This window comes from Chiloscyllium plagiosum, unplaced genomic scaffold (assembly GCF_037043375.1).
Source record: "Chiloscyllium plagiosum isolate Xiang-an unplaced genomic scaffold, Cpla_swu_hap1 HiC_scaffold_11, whole genome shotgun sequence".
Classification (NCBI taxonomy): domain Eukaryota; kingdom Metazoa; phylum Chordata; class Chondrichthyes; order Orectolobiformes; family Hemiscylliidae; genus Chiloscyllium; species Chiloscyllium plagiosum.
The window spans coordinates 5,455,103-5,476,585 of NW_028270149.1; the positions used below are offsets into that span (position 1 = coordinate 5,455,103).

General features: G+C 44.8%; 1 protein-coding gene across 6 annotated transcripts in view; it reads right to left on the minus strand.

Moving 5' to 3' along the window:
- mcf2a (MCF.2 cell line derived transforming sequence a) overlaps positions 1–21,483 on the minus strand; it is a 182,359-nt gene that overhangs the window by 130,594 nt on the left and 30,282 nt on the right. For all 6 annotated transcript variants that reach the window (XM_087991850.1, XM_087991851.1, XM_087991853.1 and 3 more), the window contains exons 2-3: positions 9,655–9,738; positions 5,647–5,761 (exon numbers count right to left, since the gene is read on the minus strand). In XM_087991850.1, coding sequence (XP_087847976.1) covers positions 5,647–5,761; positions 9,655–9,738 — 199 coding nt within the window. The remainder of the gene's footprint in view (positions 1–5,646; positions 5,762–9,654; positions 9,739–21,483) is intronic.

Consider the following 21,483-nt stretch of genomic DNA (forward strand, 5'->3'; position numbering starts at 1 on the left):
ATACACCACTCATTACAACCTGCCAACCAGAAAAAGATCAATTTATGCCTGCATATATTAGTAAGTTAATTCTCACCTCATCTCATTCAGCCCTTTTGTTCAAGTTTCACCAAGGCTGCAATGAGGTCAGAAGTTGACTGATCCTATCATCACTTCATTGGTGATTGTGTGTAGTCTAATACAATGATAATTGACTGTGCTGAACTTGTCCTGGTTTTTGTTATTTTGGACATGCCTGGGTGATGTTTCCATATATATGATGCCATTGTCCTTCAGGGTGGTAGAAGTTTGGGTTTCTAAGGTGCTGTCTTAAAGAGCCTTGGTAAATATTTGCAGTCTCGATAGTACGCTGCTGCAACTGAGCATCAGTAGTAGAGGGAATAGATGTTTGTGGTTGAACGGCCAATCAAGCAGGTCATTGTCCACCTGGATGGTGTCCAACTTCTGCGTGTTGCTGGAGCTGCACTTATCCAGGTAAATGGGGAGCACTGTTGGTGACACCTTCCATCACTTTACTGATGTCAAAAGTAGACTAATGGGGTGATATTTGAATGTTTGCATTCATCGTGTGAGATCATTATTTAATCTCAGTGTAGAATACCCATTCGAATATAGACTGCTCTATTTGATGAACTCCTCATCCCAGCTATCCTTGTGACTATCTGATTTTTCCAGTCTTTTTTAGATTAAAACCTCCAATGATTACTCCTGTGCCTTTTTCACAACATCAAATTATTTTTGCCTTTATATTCTGTCCTGATATATGGTTACTCCTCAAGGATCTATACACCACCGTTACAAATGACCTCTTACTTTTATCATTTCTCAACATAAAATGATTCTAGATCATGGCTTTCTGAATTTGGGGCATCCCTCTCTATCAAGGTAATATCAGAATTAATTAACAGGGCTACCTCGTTACCTATACCAAGCTATTGGTCCTTCTTAAATATCCTGTACCTGTCAATATTCAGGTCTCTGTGGTGGCTATCAATCTTACTTATTCATTTTTAGTTGCACATTCAGTTTTGTTTTCCCACATGTTATATGCATTCGGATACAGAGCCTTGAGCTTTATTGTTTCTATTATTTTTGTAACCCCTTATCTGTTGAGTTACTATTCGATTTCACTCTCTATCCTTTCTTGTCACAATCTGTTTATAATTTTCCCTAATAAAAACTTTCTCTATCACCATGTTTCTACTCTTTGATTTATCACATGTTCATAAATTTGATGCCTTTTAGTTTAAGCTCCTTTCTATTTTCCTAGTTATGCAGCTCTGGCTGCATTAGAACACTGGCCACCGTACAGGGCGTTTTACTATAACGCAGTAGTTGTGATCCTCTGCAAACTTGCGTTACAGAAAACCGTGATGTGAAGGTGCCAGTGTTGGGCTGGGACAAAGTTAAAAATCACATGACATCAAATTACAGTCCGACAGATTTATTTGAAATCACAAGCTTTCGGAGCACTGCTCCTTCCTCAGGTAAAGTTGAACAAGTTGAAAGAACCGCCACCCTGATGGACAATTGCAAAGACTGAGCATCCTACATTCTTTCCCTGTGTGTGTCCCCTTACCTGCCCCACTCGCAGACATTCCAGGGGAGTGTGGAAAGTCACTGGGCCAGCAAACCGTTAAACTCGGCTAATGGGGACATTGCTACATGTTCCAGCTTGGCAGATAGTGGCATTTAAACTAAATGACTAAATTCAAAACATAACTCTGGTCTCAGTGATGCTGACTATGTTTGCTATCATCAAACCCATCTGGTTCACTCATGTCCTTTAGGGAAGAAAATCTGCCACCCTTACCTGGTCTGGCCGAGACGTGACTCCAGACTCACAGCAATGTGGTTGCTCTCTGAAATGGCCCCACAAGCCACTCAGTTCAAGGGAACAGCAACAAATGCCAGTGGCAGCCACATCTCCCTTAGCTGGTGGTGAGAAGGGCTCTGCCTGTGAGATCCTTTATGCACGCCCGGACTCTCTGCCTCACCGCACGCTGCCCTTGAAGCGGCTGCGGAGGGGAACGAGACTGTCACACACCTCCTTCTGGAATGTGCCTATGCAGAGGAAGTCTGGAGAGAAATGCAGTGGTGTTTGTCGAGGTTCATCCCGAGCAGCACCGTGACGCGGGACTCCGTGCTCTACGGCCTGTTCCTCGGGACGCACACCGAGACGAACATCAACTGTGCCTGGAGGATCATCAACTCGGTGAAGGACGCTCTCTGGGCGGTCCGAAACCTGTTGATCTTCCAGCTGAAGGAGCTGACCCCGACTGAGTGTTGCAGACTGGCACATTCCAAGGTCCAGGACTACGTGTTGAGGGACACACTGAAGCTTGGGGCAGCTGCCGCCAAGGTGCAGTGGGGAAAGACCACTGTGTAACATCTGCCTGCCTAAGAACAGGTGGCCCATGCAGTAAGGGGGCTCTGCTGACACCTCAGCTAAATATATGGATAGTAAACATACAGACCTGTATATACGAATGATTACTCTATCTCTGTATGCAAAGAAATAGAATGTTTACATATGTATGGCATGACCAATTGTACAGATCAAAATATTTTTATGAATAAAGTATATTTTTGAAATTAAAAAAAGTGGTAGCCACATCTCAGCCACTAAAGGAACACCCACTCACCTGCCCCGACCACTGGCTGCATTAAAAGAGCCTATCCTGAAGGAACATGACTGTCCCCTGATACAAAGGTAACTTATCCCTCCCTGATGTATCACAGGATCTGCAACTCAGCCTCAGCTCTGAAACTGTAGCCACCATTACTTATGTGTGTGGAATGAACTGCCAGAGAGTGGTGGATGCAGGTACAGTTACAATGTTTCAAAGACATTTGGGTAAGTTCATGACGAGAAAAGGTTTGCAGTGATATGGGACAATCGCAGGCAGGTGGGACTAGTTTAGTTTGGGAACATGGTAGGGATTGGTTGGATCGAAGGGTCTGTTCCCATGCTCTATGACCCGATGTGTTTGTCCTGAACCCCAGTGGCATCCAGAACTCCCACATGTTGTAGCTGTGACACATCACCCTTCCTTCCACCTTGACGTGCTTGAATTAACCACCCACTTATTTATCTTTCTTCTTTATACATTTCTTAATGTTACCACCAGTTCCTATATTTCCAACTTTACAATTAGAATGTACCTTAGCTACTTCCCAGACTCACCAAACAGCTCACGTTTTATTCTTGTAGTGGATAAGAACCAATCCTACAGGGTAACAAAAGTGAGAAAAACCAAACAGCCCCTTTCTCCTACTTATTTAGAGGTTCTAATCACTAAACACCCAACACTTTGTTCAAGTTTAAGTTTGCTCGCTGAATTGGAAGGTTTGTTTTTAGATGTTTTGTCACCATGCCAGGTAACATGATCAATGAGCCTCTGGTGAAGCACTGGTATTATGTCCCGCTTTCTATTTATGTGTTTAGGTTTCTTTGGCTTTTTGGCGATGTCATTTCCAATTCTTTTTCTCAGAGGATGGTAGATGGTGTGTCTGTGTTTGGCTTGTCCTGGGATGGATGTCATAAAATCAGAGAGTCATAGAGCACGGAACAGACCCTTCGGTCCAACTCGTCCATGCCGACCAGATATCTCAACTTAATCTAGTCCCATTTGCCAGCACATGGTCCATATCCCTCCAAACCTTTCCTATTCATATACCCATCCAGATGCCTTTTAAATGTTGTAATTGTACCAGCCTCCACCACATCCTCTGTCAGCTCATTCCATACACGTACCACCCTCTGCGTGAAATAATTGCCCCTTAGTTTCCTTTTGTATCTTTCCTTTCTCACCCTAAACCTATGCCCTCTAGTTCTGGACTCCCCCACACCAGGTAAAAGACTTTGCCTATTTACCGTATCCATGCCCCTCATAATTTTGTAAACCTCTATAAGGTCACCCCTCAGCCTCCGACGCTCCAAGGAAAACAGCCCCAGCCTGTTCAGTCTCTCCCTATAGCTCAGATCCTCCAACCCTGGCAACATCCTTGTAAATGATTTCTGAACCTTTTCAAGTTTCACAACATTCTTCTAATGTCAACTGGAACTCTATCAACAATTACATCGATTTAAACCCCATCTGCCATTGTCTGAGAAAAGGAACCGGAAATGACATCATCAAACACCCAAAGAAACGTAAACACATAAATAGGAAGTGGGACATAACATCAGCGCTTCACTGGAGACTCACTGATGATGTTACCTAGTATGGTGACAAAACATCTGAAACCAAACCTTCCAGCTCAGCGAGCAAACTCACATCCAGAAGCTCCACCTGAGCTACAAATCTTTTCAAAACTCACTAACTCTGTTCAAAACTGCATTCAGTACTAAGTCACACTGAGATGCTTAGTTTTATATGCAGAGGGTTTCCATATACTCAATGGACAGAATGACCTCTTTCTGTTCTGTTATACTCTATCACTCTATGATGGATAGCGAACAGACTGCAGGGACTGAATGAGCTGAATTGAATTGAATTTATTGTCACGTGTAATGTGGCACAGTGAAAAGCTGCTGCTGTCATTTGAACATACTATCATTTTTTTAAGTTGGTAGATTCTATGTCTATGTCCAACACTGCTGTGTACAGAGTTTGCGACAATGATATCCCAAAGAATACCTGAACTGAAAGCCGTGCCCTGAACAGCAAACATAGCTATTGGAGCAAAGGTGAATGTTTTTCCTTATGAGAATCAATTTGAGTTGAAGGAATGTGTGAGCTTAAACTTAATGTGAAATTGGCAGGCCATTTGAATGACACAGTAAGTCAGTACTGTTTAGTTATACCATAACCACATTCAACATCACCACTGGCAGAACAAAGGAGGAAATCAGAATTATTTATTTCTATATGCCAGGTTATTAGAACAGGGAATTCTTCATTTCTCAGAGAGCTCAAAGGTGATATTTCCACTCCATCCTCCTTAATCACCCACTCAACCATCCCCACCCCAAACTCCCAAGTGAGGGGTAAAAATTAATTAAAATTGGAGTGTTAAAAGGCTGTAGAATAGCCAATACCAACACCAATGTGTTCTGGGCTGACTCTCTAGCTGAGGGGAGGAAATTAACCCACCACCTGAAGAATGCTATCCATGATAGTATTCACTAGTGAGACAGGCCGAAGGGGCTGGATGGCTTCCTCCAGGTCCTATATCTTCAGTTCATAAATACCCCTGCACCCTCTCGGAGTGGGGGGTGGCTCTAAATGAAGGGTGAGGATAGGTTTCCTGATGTTGCAGCCAATATTCATCCCAACAGTTCCCAGCATACATTATCCCATCCTCAAGCCATATCAAAATACTTGACAAAGTGGGCCTTGTCCTTGCACTGTCCATTTGTCAAGTATGCAGGCAAGTAAAGGACAGAACTGCAGCAGGGTGCGGAATAATTGAGTAACACCGAAGCTGGGTAATCACACAAACAGGAAAGGGACAGAAGGACGTGCTTATGAGGTGGGATGAAGAAGGACATTGTTGTGGAGATAAACACCAGCATGGAGGCCAAATTGACTGATCGCAGGGATCTTTCTTCAGGCAGTTTCTCTGGCAATCGAGCTCCAGTGAGCAGAGGGGTTCAGCAGTTTGTGAAACTCATACTGGAGAAGGAGGGTCAGTGCCTACCTTGGAATAGCAGTCAAGTACGTCAGAACCTTCTCAATGACCTCGCTTGGAATCTCACTGAAGCTGGGGCACTCAGGGAAAGTAATAATCACAGCATCATCCTTTCCACGTGCACCTATTGAAAATGACATGATAATATCAGAATAACATCACTGTGTAACCATGGCTATTGTGCTCTGATCGATATACCACTACGGAACTGAGAAAAAAACCATGTTAAACAAAACCGAGGGAGACAGGATGAGACAGTGTTGGGTGAGAAGACATTTGTGTGAAGCATACATGCTGACAGGTACCAGCCTGAGCTGAATGGCCTGTGGCTGTGCTGTAAATTAGATGGAATTCTCTGCCTTATCGTTGTTAAGAACAGAAAAACGGTGATTGCTTAAGTGACAAGAGCTCTGCTGGAACACCAAATAGTTAGAGGGAAATTACTTTTCCCACTTAACTATTTACAACAAATCTTGCTGTTTTTGCTCACCAGTTTGTCAATTATAATCTTTTTCACAGTGTGTATAATCACCGACACCTCACTCAATACTGATTTATACCCTTCAGGAACTGTTGCACAGTCTGGGGCTCTTTCCTTAATATAATAACAGACCAGGAAGAACCTTATAGAGGTCTCTCAAATTGTGACGGGCTTCAATAGGGTACATACAGAAACTATGTCTAACCATCACCTCTTGACTTTAAAGGTGTTACCATCACTGAATCCCCCACTATCAACATCTGTGGTGATTACCATTGACCAGAAACTCAACAGGTCGCTATATTAATACAGTCACTACTACTGCAGGTCAGAGGCTAGGAATCTTGCAGCGAGTAACTCACCTCCTGATTCCCCAAAGCCTGTCCACCATCTACAAGGCACCAGTCAGGAGTGTGATGGAATACTCCCCACTTGCCTGAATGGGTGCAGCTCCAACAACACTCATGAAGCTTGACACCATCCAGGACAAAGCAGCCCTCTTGACTGGCACATCCACAAACATCCACTCCCTCCACCACTGACACTCAGTAGCAGCAGTGTGTACCATCTACAGATGCACTGCAGAAATTCACCAAAGATCCTCAGACAGCACCTTCCAAGCCACAACTGCTTCCTACTAGAAGGACGAGGGCAACAGATATAAGGGAACAATCGCCTTCAAGTTCCCCTCCAAGCCATTCAGCATCCTGACTTGGAAATTTATTGTTGATCCTTCACTGTCATGGTATCACAATCCTGGAATTCCCTCCCTAATGTAATAGTTCAAGAAGGCAGCTCACTACCACCTTCTTGAGAGGCAACTGGGGATAGGCAGTAAATGCTGGCCCAGCCAGCGACACCTACATCCCACAAATGAATAAACTCCACCACCCCACAATTACCTTTTAGAAGGATAAAGGCAGCAGATACATGGGAACACCACCCCCTGCAAGTTTCCTTCCAAGCCACTCACCATTCTGACTTGGAAATATATCGCTGTTCCTTCACGGTCACTGGATCAAAACCTGGAACTCCTTCTCCACCTGCACTGTGGGTCTAGCTACAGCATCAAGAAGGAGTTCACCTCCACCTTCGCAAGGGTAACAAGGGACGGACAATAAATTATAGCCCAGCTAGTGATGCCCATGTCCCGTGAGAGATTTTAAAAAAGAGCATTATGTGCAATCCAGTAAAGAGTTTAGGAAAGCACAATTAAGCCAAAGAGCTGAGAGATATTTAAGGGGAAGATGGATAACAACACGAGGGAGAAAGGAATGGAAAGATATGATGATGCTTTGGGATGAAGTATTGGGGCAGGTTTGGAACATACCGTAAAATCTGAATGGTCAGTTTCTGTGCTGTATGGTCAATGGAATTCTGTGTAATTTGAATCTAAATCAGGACATGAGCTGCCTAAGCTCCATGCCATTCAATTCCCTCTTAAACAACTCGACCTCCCATGCTCAACTTGACAAAGAGAAGTCTGGGTCTGTGACCAGTGTGTTCAACCTAAATACAGGTAACTTTGTTACGATGGCAGAGATGAGCTGGGAAACTAAGAAAAGATGATTCAGTAAAGTTTCAATGGCAGACTTTTGTGGGGATATTTAATAACTCTCAGAAAATATTATCCCAAAGAAAATAAAAGGCTGTTTGTGAAGGATACATTATCCATGACTAAATAAAGAAGTTAAAGATAGTATTGAAAGCAACAGTGTAAAAATCCACCAAGATTAGCAGTAGTTCAGAGCATTTGGCAAACTTTAAGAAACATTAAAAGATTAAAAAGAAAATTAAGAAGCAGAAAGCAGAGTATGAGAGAAAGCTGGCTAGTAACATAAAAACAGATAATAAGGGTTTCTACAACTATCTGAATAGGAAAAGATTGACTAAACCAAGTGTCAGTTCTCCCGAGAGTAAGTCTGGGAATTGACATTGGAAATCAAAAGCATAGTGGATACTTTGAACAAATATTTTGTCTCTGTCTTTACTATAGAAGGCTTAGAAAACTTGCCAAAGATAACGGAAAATCAGGGGTGATAGGGAGAAATGAACTTAAAGCAATCACCATCATTAGGTTGGGAAAGATTGGGAAAACTATGAAACTTAAAGGCAGATAAATCCCCAAAACCAGATGGATTGCAACCAAAGATCTTAAAAAAAGTGGCCACACAGATTGTAGATGCACTTGTTATAATCTTTTTATTCCACTGGATTCTGGAATGTCCCCAGGCGATAGGGGAAAGGTGGGAGACAGAGAGCATGGATCTTTCCTCATGGGAGTGGTTACAGTTTCAGGAAAAGAGGGAGCAGATTTAAAATAGAGATGTGGAGAAATTATTTCTCTCAAAGGGTCCTAAATCTGTGGCATTCGCTTCCTCAGAGTGTGGTGGATGCTAGGACATTGAGTAAATTTAAAGAGATATATTTTTAATGAGTAATAGGTTTTAGGATTATGGAGAGCGGGCAGGAAATGGAGTTGAGGCTGAGATGAGATCAACCATGATCATATTGAATGGTGATGCAGGCTTGAGCGGCTGAATAGCCTCCTCCTGTTCCTTCACTCACATTTGGGAAAAAGATCACTTGTTTGTAATATATGTAAAAGATTCGGTAGAGAAAGTAGGTGATCTGATTAGTGTGTTTACAGATGACACAAAGATTGGGGGGGTCTGCCGGTAATGAGGAGGATTACCAGAGGATACAGCAGGTTATATAGGATAGAGTTAAGTGAAGAAAAGATGGAGTTTAATCCAGACAAATAAGAGGTGATGCATTTTTGGAGATGTAATGCAAGAGGGAAGTATACAGTAAATGGCACAATATTTAGTAGTGTGAACATACAGAGGGATTAAGGCATCCAGGCCTAAAGTTCCCTGAAAGTGGCAACTCAAGTGGATAAAGTGGTCAAGAAGGCATAGGGCATGCTTGCCTTCATCAGTTGGGGCATACAGTAGAAAAATTGGCAAGTCATGTTGCAGTTTTATAGAGCTTTAGATAGGACATGTTTAGAATACTGTGTGCAATTCTGGTCTCCCTGCTATTGGAAGGATGTTGTTCAACTTGAAAGGGTTCAGAAAAGATTTACAAGGATGTTGCCAGGGTTGGAAGGTTTGAGCTACAGGGAGAGGCTGAATAGGCTGGGGCTGTTTTCACTGCATTCATTTTGGTTATTTTTATAAAACTTGAATGCGGGTATGGACTCGGCCAATTCTGAAGAATGTGAAAGTCAGTCTCAAGAGCCACTTCACCCTCTGAAGAAGTGAAGCTGTCACAGCGGGAATGGTTTTGTTTCAGAAGAATATGATGCAGTGAAACCCAATTTGAATGTGTAAACTGATAAAGCACATTAATCACCAATTGCTTTGACATTCCTCACCATCATCATGCTTTATTAACTACTGTTAACTTATTATTGATGAGTTACTGATCTCCAACACTGGCCAGTATCAGCTTTTGAAACAATAGCGAAGAGCTTGAGAGCCTGGTATCAAATTAATTTTAGGAGACAGGTCAAACTGAGTTAAAAAGTTCACCTGGAAGGAAAGCAAACTTTTTCTTCAGATCCTCAGAAATACTTTTTGCACAAATGGAGTTTACGATTTCAGGTACAAAGTCATCTGCAAAAAGCAAAATAGAATAATTATTATGGAACTGATCCTTTAATCAATCAACAACAAAACAAATGTGGTATATGGACTTTGACATGAGGTCATCAGCCTGAACCACAAACTCTGTTTCTCTCCCCACAGAGGCTGCCAGATCTACTGAATATTTCCTCCAATCTCTTTTCTTATTTCATGTTTGCAGGATTATTTTGCTTTTGTGTTTAGATAATGAAACGATGAGTCTGCCATGTTTCACAGCAATATTACAAAACAAAATTTGACACTAAAACACATCAGGAGATAAGAGACCAAGAAAAGAGGTGTGTAGTCAAAGAGGTGGGTTTTAAGCAACATATTTAAGGGGAAAGAGAAGCAGAGAATTTTTGGAAGACAATTCCAGATCTTAGGGCCCAGACAGCTGAATACACAGCACCCAATGGTTGGACAGATTAAAATAGGGGATGTACAAAATGGGCTGGGGCTATTTTCCCTGGAGCATTGAAAGCTGAGGGATGGCCTTATAGAGGTTTATAAAGTCATGAGGGTCATGGATAGGGTAAACAGACCAGGTCTTTACACCAGGGCCTGGACAAGTTGGACCGAAGGGTCTGTTTCCATTCTGTACAACTCTATGACTCTAACAGGCCAGAACTAGAGAGGTGCTGATGTTTTTGGCAGGTTGTAAGGCGGAGGAGAGGTTCCTGGGGTTTAGGGAGGGGGTGAACAAGAGGATGAGAATTGACTGGGAACTACTGGAGGCCAGTGAGAACAGTGATGATGTACAAATAGGAGTGAGCTTGGGTCCACACTGCAGAAATTTAAATGAGTTGACATTTTCTGAGGGTAGATGCTACAAGGCCAGACCTGATCGTCTTTTTCACAAAACATCAATGGAGCGATAACAACGTCATTGGATATTTTAGAACATAAAACCGAAATAAATTCACCTGTACTGACAAAAACCACTAACTAATTACCCTCTTTTCCACATGACCCTTGTCACAATAAAAGTAAATTCCTCCCAATTTACTCAGATCTACAGCCTATGGAAATGGTTAATTCTTAACATTAACTTTTCCTTGTTTAAATTAAGTGCAATTCTGCTCAGACCAACCCAAATGACTGGACATCCTGGCCCCCGTTGGCACTGAGCTGTGGGGGGAGTGGTTTAGAGTGCTGCATGTGCTCCACCCATTCACCGCTGCACACATCTCCTATTTTATGGAGATGGGGTGTGTAGACAGGAGATGTCAGACAGCTCACTTGCCCTGGGGCCAATTGATCCCCTTATCCAGCATTGTTTTACCCCCCATCTAGGAGAAGGTCAGGCCCCCTCTGGTGCGGCCGCATCTGGAGTATTGTGTGCAGTTTTGGTCGCCATACTATAGGAAGGATGTGGAGGCACTGGAACGGGTGCAGAGGAGGTTTACCAGGATGTTGCCTGGTATGGTAGAAAGATCGTATGAGGAAAGGCTGAGGCACTTGGGGCTGTTTTCATTGGAAAAAAGAAGGTTTAGGGGTTTAGGGGTGACTTGATAGAGGTGTACAAGATGATTAGGGGTTTAGATAGGGTCGACAGTGAGAATCTTTTTCCACGTATGGAGTCAGCTATTACAAGGGGGCATAGCTTTAAATTAAGGGGTAGGTATAGGACAGATGTTAGGGGTAGGTTCTTTACTCAGCGAGTCGTGAGTTCGTGGAATGCCCTGCCAGTAGCAGTGGTGGACTCTCCCTCATTATGGGCATTTAAGCGGGCATTGGATAGGCATATGGAGGATAGTGGGCTAGTGTAGGTTAGGTGGGCTTGGATCGGCGCAACATCGAGGGCCGAAGGGCCTGTACTGCGCTGTATTCTTCTATGTTCTATGTTCTATGTTCTAAGTGAGGGACCTGGCAACTTTCACTAGGTAAGCTTGCATCTGGCAGGGAAAGGGTGCAGGAACCTCTTTTGAGATAGGTGGTTCTCCATGCCCATCAGCATCAACCCCACCCACCCCTGGTCACATAGCCCTCCTTTCACCTTTCCCCTGATTTTTATTGTGTGGTTTGATGCCATGCTAGGAGGCTGCATTCCAGACACACAGGTCAAGGAAGAAACAAAGGCAAGAACTGTCTTTAGCTTTAGCAAAGTAACATTATTTATTGGACATAAACCTTAAATACCACAGGACATGGGAATTATAGACAGACCAGACTATAACTTATAGATACACGACGTAAGGATTAATTTATGTTCTTCATATGCTCAGACTGTGTGCTGTCAAGATTTGGTGAAGTTCTCCTCTAGTGTAGTGTATAACGTAATGTCTGGTGTAGTATCTCCAAGTGTGGTGTAGACGAAGCAAGGCTGATGTGTGAAAACTAACTCGGTGAGTCGTTAGAGTTTGAAATGGGGTGGAGGCATGGGAGCATTCGAGAAGCATTGGATAAAAATAGTGTGCAGTGAAATGGGTAAAGGCAGGAGCCTTGCACCAAGTAACGGAGCTGGTGCAGACATGATGGGCTGAATGGCCTGGTTCTGCTCTGTCGTAATTGTATGGTTCTGTAAAATGTCGTCTTTTCTAGTCTGCTCTCCCTCCACCCACACCGTCACTTTGTATTGTCCAGCCCCACGTCATCATCACCAGCTTGCTGCAGGACTCTGCAGCCCCCCCAGACCACAGCGAGTGCTCAACTCATTGAGGGTGTGCCATTGGTCTAATGGTAGGCCACATCCCAACCGACACTTCAATGGTGGTGAGTGGGGGTCGGGATAGAAACAGGAACATGGCTCACCACAGAATGCAGCCTGAAATCATTACATAGACAAAGAGGGAACAGGTTCAGTCTACAGATCTGACATTCAGCAGAGACACAAGAAACCTCATGCTCAACATCCATCCCAAGGCTGCTGTGATAGATGTGGAAAACTGGGGAGTCTCTTCTTTAAACTGGAATCACAGAGTCAACCAGCATGGAAACAGACCCTTCGGTCCAACTAGTCCTTGATGACCAAAGTCCCAAACTAAAGTAGCTGAAAATGTGTTGCTGGAAAAGCTCAGCAGGTCAGGCAGCATCCAGGGAACAGGAAAATCGACGTTTCGGGCATAAGCCCTTCTTCAGGAATTCCTGAAGAAGGGCTTATGCCCGAAACGTCGATTCTCCTGTTCCCTGGATGCTGCCTGACCTGCTGCGCTTTTCCAGCAACACATTTTCAGCTCTGATCTCCAGAACCTGCAGACCTCACTTTCTCCCCAAACTAAAGTAGTCCCACCTACCTGCTCCTGGCCCAAGTCCCTCCCAACCTTTGCTACTCATGAACTTATTCAAATGTATTTTAAACATTGTAATTCAAAGTGCTTCCCCAACTTTCTCTGGCAGTTCATTAAACACACAAACCACTATCTTTACTTTTTAAATCTTTCTCCACTCATCTTAAAAAATGCCCCTGAGTTTTGAATGAATTCAGTTCATTGGACGAGGGCAATAACTTTGAAAGCTGCAGGTTCTCTCCTGGACAGAGTGAAAGCAGACATCAAGCACTGGAATCATTAGCCTGGCTAATCATTCCCTTACAACACCCAACCATTGCAGCTCATCCCTGCTACACCCTCGTTTGTTTCATGTTGTGGTGCAGAGCTAAGTTGTCTCAGAGTATTTGTTTTCATTTGATTTGTTTCATCGTTGTTGCATGTACCGAGATACAGTGAAAAGCAGTGTTTTCTGTGCTATCCAGACAAATCATACCTTACATAAATACGTCAGGGTAATAGAACAGAATGTAGAATACAGTGTTACAGCTACAGAGAAGGTGCAGAGAAAGATCAATTCTAATATATGAGAGGTCCATTCATAAGTCTGATAACAGCAGGGAAGAAGCTGTTCTTAAATCTGCTGGTAAGTGTTTTCAAACTTTTGTATCTTCTGCCCGATGGAAGAGAGTAGAAGAGAGTATAACCGGGATGGGAGGCATCTTTGGTAATTCTGGCTGCTTTCCCGAGGCAGTGGAAAGTGTAGATGGAGTCAGTGGATGGAAGGCTGATTATCATGATAGACTGGGCTGTGTCCACAGCTCTCTGTAATACCTTGCTGTCATGTGCAGAGCAGTTGCTGTACCAAGCTGTGATGCATCTGGATAGGATGCTTTTTATAGGCTTCTTTTATGGGGCTTTGAGTGTATACACTTTCAAAAGAGTCAATGTGTGTGCAATCTCAGTGGATCTCATCCCAAGACCTCCCACCGCAAAGTGTCCCACCCAGTCACCAGCACATCCAGCATCGCATTGTTGCACTTCCTGACAAATCTCCGGAAATGAACACAGAACTGTCTAACCTGACTAGACAATCTCAGGGTGGCCAAACCACATTTTTTCCACTATCGTCTCTAATGCTGCTGCCCCACAGAAGGGAAAAAAACAGAAGTTGCTCAGGAATGGCCTTTTCTACATCCAGGGATGATTTTCTCTGGAGTCACTTGTTGCATTGTTATGGAGATTACTGTTTAACTGGAAGGTTCCTGCGCAGTCTCGGAGTGTGATTGGCCACAGTCTGAGGGATGCCTCTCCAGATGAAGTAGTGACCTTGAAACACACAGACAAGGAAGAAGAACAGGCGACCGACCCCTTCGAACCTGGTCCCCAGTTCAACAAGACCCAGCCGATCTGATTTTAACATAAATTCTCCATTCCTGCTTATCACCCGGTAATCTTTCACCCCCTTTGTCATCACAAATCTGTTTACCTCTGCCTTAAAAATATTGAAAGATTCTGCATTTACTGCCATTTGAGGAAGGGAATTCCAAAACTTACAACACTGTTTGAAGTGGGAACTTCCTTATTTTTAAACAATGACACCTAGTTTGTGATTTTCCCACAGCAGGAAACATCCTTTCGACACTGGAACATACGAACAGGACTGGGTCGCTTGGTACTCATGTTTGTCCCATCATTCACCCAGTCAGGTCCCCTCAAGATCTTAAATGTTTCAATTTAATTGAAGCTGGCAATACTGCAGTGAGTAACTCACCTCCTGACCCTCCAAAGCCTGTCCACCATCAACAAGGCACAAGTCAGGAGTGTGATGGAATACTCCCTGCTTGCCTGGATAGGTGCAGGTCCAGCAACACTCAAGGAGCTTGACCCCATTGTGATGCTGCTGCTCCTTTAACAAGGTTATGTTCTTCATTTTCTTTTTAGAGAGGGGTCATAAATTCAGAGTGGCTGGGTGATCTGGCTTGGATGAGTTTTAGGACCAATTTCATTATAGCTATCAGGTGCTGCCTTGGGCTTTCTAGTTTTAAAAAAAAGTTAGAGTCCAGGCTACTTTCTTGAAATGATTTGAGGGGATCCGGCCTAGTCCATAACACCATCCAAGAGAAAGCAGTTCACTTGATTGACACCACATCCACTCCTTCCACCACCGACGCAGGGTAGCAGCAGAGTGTACTATTACAAGATGCACTGCAGAAATTCACCAAAGACTTTTAGACAGCAGCTTCCAAACCCATGACCACTTCTATCTAGAAAGACAAGGACAGCAGATACATGGAAACACCACCACCTTCAAGTTCCCCTCCAAGCCACTCACCATCCTGACCTGGAAATCTATCACCTTTCCTTCACTATCACTGGGTCAATCTCCTGGAGCTCCCTCCCTCAGGGTATTGTGGGTCAACTCACAGCAGGTGGACTGCAGCGGTTCAAGAAGGCAGCTCACCCACATCTTCTCAAGGGGCAACTAGGGATGGGTAACAAATGCTTGCCCAGCCAGCGACACCCACATCCCACAAATGAATAAAAAAAAATTCAGTCATCTCTTTCTTTTCTAAACTCCAGAGGATACAGGCTTAGCCAGTCTAACCTTTCGTCATAAGGCAATCCACTCATTCCAGGGGTTAGTCTAGCAAACCTTCTCTGAACTGCTTCCAACACATTAACGTCCTTCCATAAGTACAGTGACCAGTACTGTACACCGCACTCCAGATACAGTCTCACCAGTGCCCTGTCGAACTGAAGCAATCACTTGCAGTCACCTCATTGTATTGTTCTAATTTAATCTAATTAATAGGGCCAGCATGGTAGCTCTGTGGTTAGCACTGCTGCCTCACAGCGCCAGGAACCTAGGTTCGATTCTAGCCTCGGACGACTCTCTGTGTGGAGTTTACACATTCTCCCTGTGTCTGCGTGGGTTCCCTCCTGGGTGCTCCGGTTTCCTCCCACAATCTAAAGGTTGGGTGGCACAGTGGCAAGTGGTTAGCACTGTTGCCTCACAGCGCCAGGGACCCGGGTTCAATTCCCACCTCAGGCAACTGTCTGTGTGGAGTTTGCGCATTCTCCCCGTGTCTGTGCGGGTTTCCTCCCACAGTCCAAAAAATGTGCAGGTTAGGTGAATTGGCCATGCTAAATTGCCCGTAGTGTTAGGTGAAGGGGTATATGTAGGGGAATGAATCTGGGTGGTTGCTCTTCAGAGCGTCGGTGTGGACTTGTTGGGCCAAAGGGCCTGTTTCCACACTGTAAGTAATCTAATCTAATCTAATCTAATCATGTGCAGGTCAGGTGAACTGGCCATGCTAAATTGCCCATAGTGCTAGGTGCATTAGTCAGAGGGAAATGGGTCTGGGCGGGTTACTCTTCGGACGGTCGGTGTGGACTGGTTGGGCCAAAGGGCCTGTTTCCACACTGTAGGGGATCTAATCTAACCCTAAAACAGGAAGCGTTGTTGATTCATCTACTGGAATTGACAATAAATATAAAAACCAAAGGAACTGCAGATGCTGTAAATCAGAAACAAAAACAGAAAGTGTTGGAAAGACTCAGCAGGTCTGGCGACATCTGTGGAGAGAAACCAGAGTTAACGTTTCAGGTCTGGTGAGCTCAGAAAATGTCGGCTTATATGCAGAAGGGGGGGGGGGGGGGGGGAGGGGGTAAGGAGTAAACAATAGGCAGGGGATCGAGCCCAAAGAGAGCGAGAGAACAGTTAGACTGACAAAGGAGTGTATCACGCTCTGGCTTGAAGGGTGAATCATTGTTAATGGGGACTGTTAGTGGCTAACAATGGGTTGTGTGTAATAGCAGACTGTGTGATAACAAGGCCTGGTGTGTGGGGGGCTAGGACACGGAAAGTTTCAGGCCCTAAAATTATTGAACTCAATATTGAGTCCAGACAGCTACAGTGGTCCCTCTGATTCCCCACCTTTAATGAATTTTGGGCACGACATAACGTCAAACTCCTCTTCTGCCATCTTCTCCTCCATCCTCATTTCTTTGGGCAAGAGTCCACTCTCTGTCATACAGATCCCTTCACCCAGCTCCAACACTATCCCTCCACCTGGACCCCTCCTTCTGGCCTTTGACCGACACTCAACCTGTTCATTGAGAACTATTGATGTGACATTGGTCGCCTCGGCTTCTCACCCTCACCCAATCCAACCTGTCTCCCTTCGAACTGGCTGCACACCGTGTGGTTAGGTCCAGCCCTGAGTATGTTATTAAGCCTGTGCTGATGAGGGGGTGCTGTTGTAATCTGATGTACTGCCCTGTACATTGCAGAGGCTGAGCACCAGCTCTCAGATACCTCCTCCTTTCTCCTCCTGGACCACCACCCCACCATGGAACTTCAGGCCATTGTATCGACCACAGTGACTGACCTCATTTCATCCGGTGATCTCTCCACCCCGCCACCGCTGCACCGCCAACACCCCTCCCCACCCCCACCACTGCCTTCTAGCTGATAGTTCCTCAGCCCCACCCAGCTCACTTCTACCTCCTTCCTAAAATCCACAAACAGGACTGCCCAGGCAGACCCATTGTTCCTGCCTCACAGAACTCAGCTCCTCCTACTTTGACTGAGTTTTTTCTGTCCTGGCCCAGTCCTGCCCCACGTGTATCCATGATTCTCCCAACACTTTATCCCACTTTCGGAATTTCTAATTTGTGGGTTCCAGCCTGCTCCCTTTTCTCATGGTTGTGCAATCCCTTTACATGTCCATCCCCCACCAAGATGGTCTCAGGGCTCCCAGTTCCCCTGTCTCCGTCACATATGTTCTGATGAGGCCAACTCAAACAAGGGACCCTCTGAAATATCCACTTTCTTCCTCAAACGAGGATTCCCCAGCACCATGGTTGACTCTCAACCGGGTCCAAACCATCTCCTGGACCTCTACCCTCACCTCCTCGCCTCCTTTCCACAAATGCAATAGGGTTCTCCTTGTCCTAACCTACCATCCCACCAGCATCCACATCCAGAAGATCATCAGCTGCCATCATCGAGATGTTATCACCAGACACATTTTCCCCTCCCCTCCCTTGTCTGCCTCCCGCAGGGACCATTCCCTCCAGGACACCCTAGTCCACTCTTCCTTCACCCCCAACAGACCCCCACACAGCCCCATGGCACCTTCCCTTGCAATCACTGAAGGTGTAACAGCTGCCCATTTCCCTCCTCCCTCCTCAGTATCCAAGGGCCCAAACACACCTTCCAGGGGAAGGAGCACTTTACGTATACTTCCCACAATCTGTTCTACCACTTTTGCTGCTCACAATGTGGTTTCCTCTACACTGGGTGAAATAAAGACTGGGGGAACCACTTTCCAGAACATCAACATTCTGCCCGCAAAAAAAAGCCTTGTGCTTCCAGCTGCCTGCCCCGCCCTGTTCCCTGGCCAACATCACTGTCTCAGGTTTGCTGCAGTGCTCCAGTGAAGCCCAGTGTAAGCTGGAAGAACAGCACCTCATTTTCCGCGAGTTCTGAGAATCATAGAATCCCCACAGTGTGGAAACGCACCATATTGGCCCAACAAGTCCACACCGACCCTCCGAAGAGTATCCCACTCCGGACCCATTCCCCTATCCTATTACTCTACACTTTCGTTAACTGATGCACCTCACCAACACATCCCTGAACATTATGGGCAATTTAGCATGGCCAATCCATCTAACCTGCACATCTTTTGATTGTGGGAGGAAACTCACGCAGACATGGGGAGAATGTCCAAACTCCACACAGATTGTTGACCAAGGCTGGAATCAAATCCGGGTCCCTGGTGCTGAGAGGCAGCAGTGCTAACTGCTGAGCTACCATGTTCAATAAGTTTAATAACTTTAGAGTCTGAACTCTCCCATGTCCTACCCTAACCCACACACCAGGCCCTGTTATCACACAGTCTGCCATTACACACTACCTATTGTTAGCCACTAACATTCTCCATTAACAGTTATTCACCCTCCCAGCCAGATCGTTATCCCCGCCTTTGTCTGTCCAACTACTCTTCTCTCTCTCTCTGGACTCTCTGCCCACCTATCGTTTACTCCTTACGTCCCCCCCCACCCATACCCACTTCTATCTCCCACCGTATCTTCTGCATATACAAAGAACAAAGAAAATTATAACACAAGAACAGGTCCTTCGGCCCTAAAAGCCTGTGCCGATCCAGATCCTCTACCTAAACCTGCTGTCTATTTTCCAATGATCTATATCCCTCTGCTCCCTGCCCATTCGTGTATCTGTCTAGATACATCTTTAATGATGCTATTGTACCCGCCTCTACACCTCTGCTGGCAACGCATTCCAGGCAGTCATCACCCTCTGTGTAAAGAATGTTTCATGAATATCACCCTTAAACATTTCCCCACTCACTTTGAAGTCATGACCCCTAGTAATTTTTCCCACTCTGGGAAAAAGCTTCTTGCTATCCACCCTGTCTATACATCGAATCATTTTGTAGATCACAATCAGGTCCCCCCTCAACCTCCACCTTTCTCATTAAAATAATCTTAATCTACTCAACCTCTCTTCATAGCGAGCATCCTTCATACCAGGCAACATTCTGGTGAACCTCCTCTGAACCGTCTCCAGAGCATCCAGATTCTTTTGGTAATGTGCCGACCAGAACTGTACACAGTATTCCAAATGTGGCCAAACCAAAGTCTTGTACAACTGGAACATGACCTGCCAACTCTTGTACTCAATACCCCGTTGGATGCCGTATGCTGCCTTGACTACTCTATCGACCTGCATTGCCACCTTCAGGGTATAATGGACCTGAACACCCAGATCTCTCTGTACATCAATTTTTCCCAGGGCTTTTTCACTTACCTTAAAGTTTGCTCTTGAATTGGATCTTCTAAAATGCATCACCTCACATTTGCCCAGATTGAACCCCATCTGCCACTTCTCTGCCTATCTCTCCAATCTATCTATATCCTGCTGTATTCTCTGACAGTCCCCTTCACTATCTGCTACTCCACCAATCTTAGTATCATCTGCAAACTTGCAAATCAGACCACCTATGCCTTCCTCCAAATCATTTATGTGTACCACAAAAAACAGTGGTCCCAGCATGGATCCCTGTGGGACACCACTGGTCACAGTTCTCCATTTTGCGAAACTCCCTTCTACGACTACTCTCTGTCTCCTGTTGCCCAGCCAGTTCTCTATCCATCTAGCTAGTACACCCTGGACCCCATGCGATTTCACTTTCTCCATCAACCTACCATGGGAACCTTATCAAACATCTTACTCAAGTCCATGTATATGACATCTACAGCCCTTCCCTCATCAATCAACTTTATCACTTCCTCAAAGAATTCTATTAATTTGGTAAGACATGACCTTCCCTGCTCAAAACCATGTCGCCTATCACTGATAAGCCCAATTTGTTCCAAATGTAAATAGATCCTGTCCCTCAGTATTTTCTCCAGCAGCTTCCCTACCTCAGACTCACTGATGTATAATTACCAGGATTATCCCTGCTACCCTTCTTAAACAAGGGGACAACATTAGCAATTCTCCATGCCTCTGAGACCTCACCCATGTTCAAGGATGCTGCAAAGATATCTGTTAAAGCCCCAGCTATTTCCTCTCTTGCTTCCCTCAGTAACCTGGAATTGGTCCCGTCCTGACCTGGGGAATTGTCCACTCTAATGCCTTTTAGAATACCCATCACTTCCTCCCTCCTTATGCCGACTTGAACTAGAGTAATCAAACATCTATCCCTAGCCTCAACATCCGTCATGTCCCTCTCCTCGGTGAATACCGATGCAAAGTTCTCATTAAAGAACTCCTCCATTTTCTCTGACTCCACGCCTAACTTTCCTCCTTTGTCCTTGAGTGGGTCAACCCTTTTTCTCATTACCCTCTTGCTCCTTATACATGAATAAAAGGCTTTGGGATTTTTCTTAACCCTGTTTACTGAAGATATTTCGTGGCCCCTTTTAGCCCTCTGCATTCCTTGTTTCAGATTGGTCGTACATTCCCGATATTCTTCCAAAGCTTCTTCTGTTTTCAGTCGCCTAGACCTTATGTACGCTTCCTTTATCCTCTTAGCTCGTCTCACTATTGTCATGTCATCCATGGTTCCCTAATCTTGCCATTTCAATCCCTCATTTTCACAGAAGCATGTCTGTCCTGAAATCTAATCAACCTCTCTTTAAAAGCCTCCCACATATTGAATATGGATTTCCCTTCAAACAGCTGCTCCCAATCCACATTCCTGAGCTCCTGCGAAATTTTGCTATAGTTGGCCTTCCCCCAATTTTGCACATTTCTTTAAGGTCCACTCTCGTCTTTGTCCATGAGTATTCTAAAACTTACGGAATTGTGATCTTTAGTCCCAATGTAATCCCCTACTGAAACTTCAACCACTTGCTGGGCTCATTCTCCAACACCAGGCCCCTTCCCGAGTTGGACTGTTGACATACTGCCCTAGAAAACCCTCCTGGATGCTTCTTACAAATTCTGCTCCTTCTAAACCCCTAGCACTAAGTGTATCCCAGTCAATGT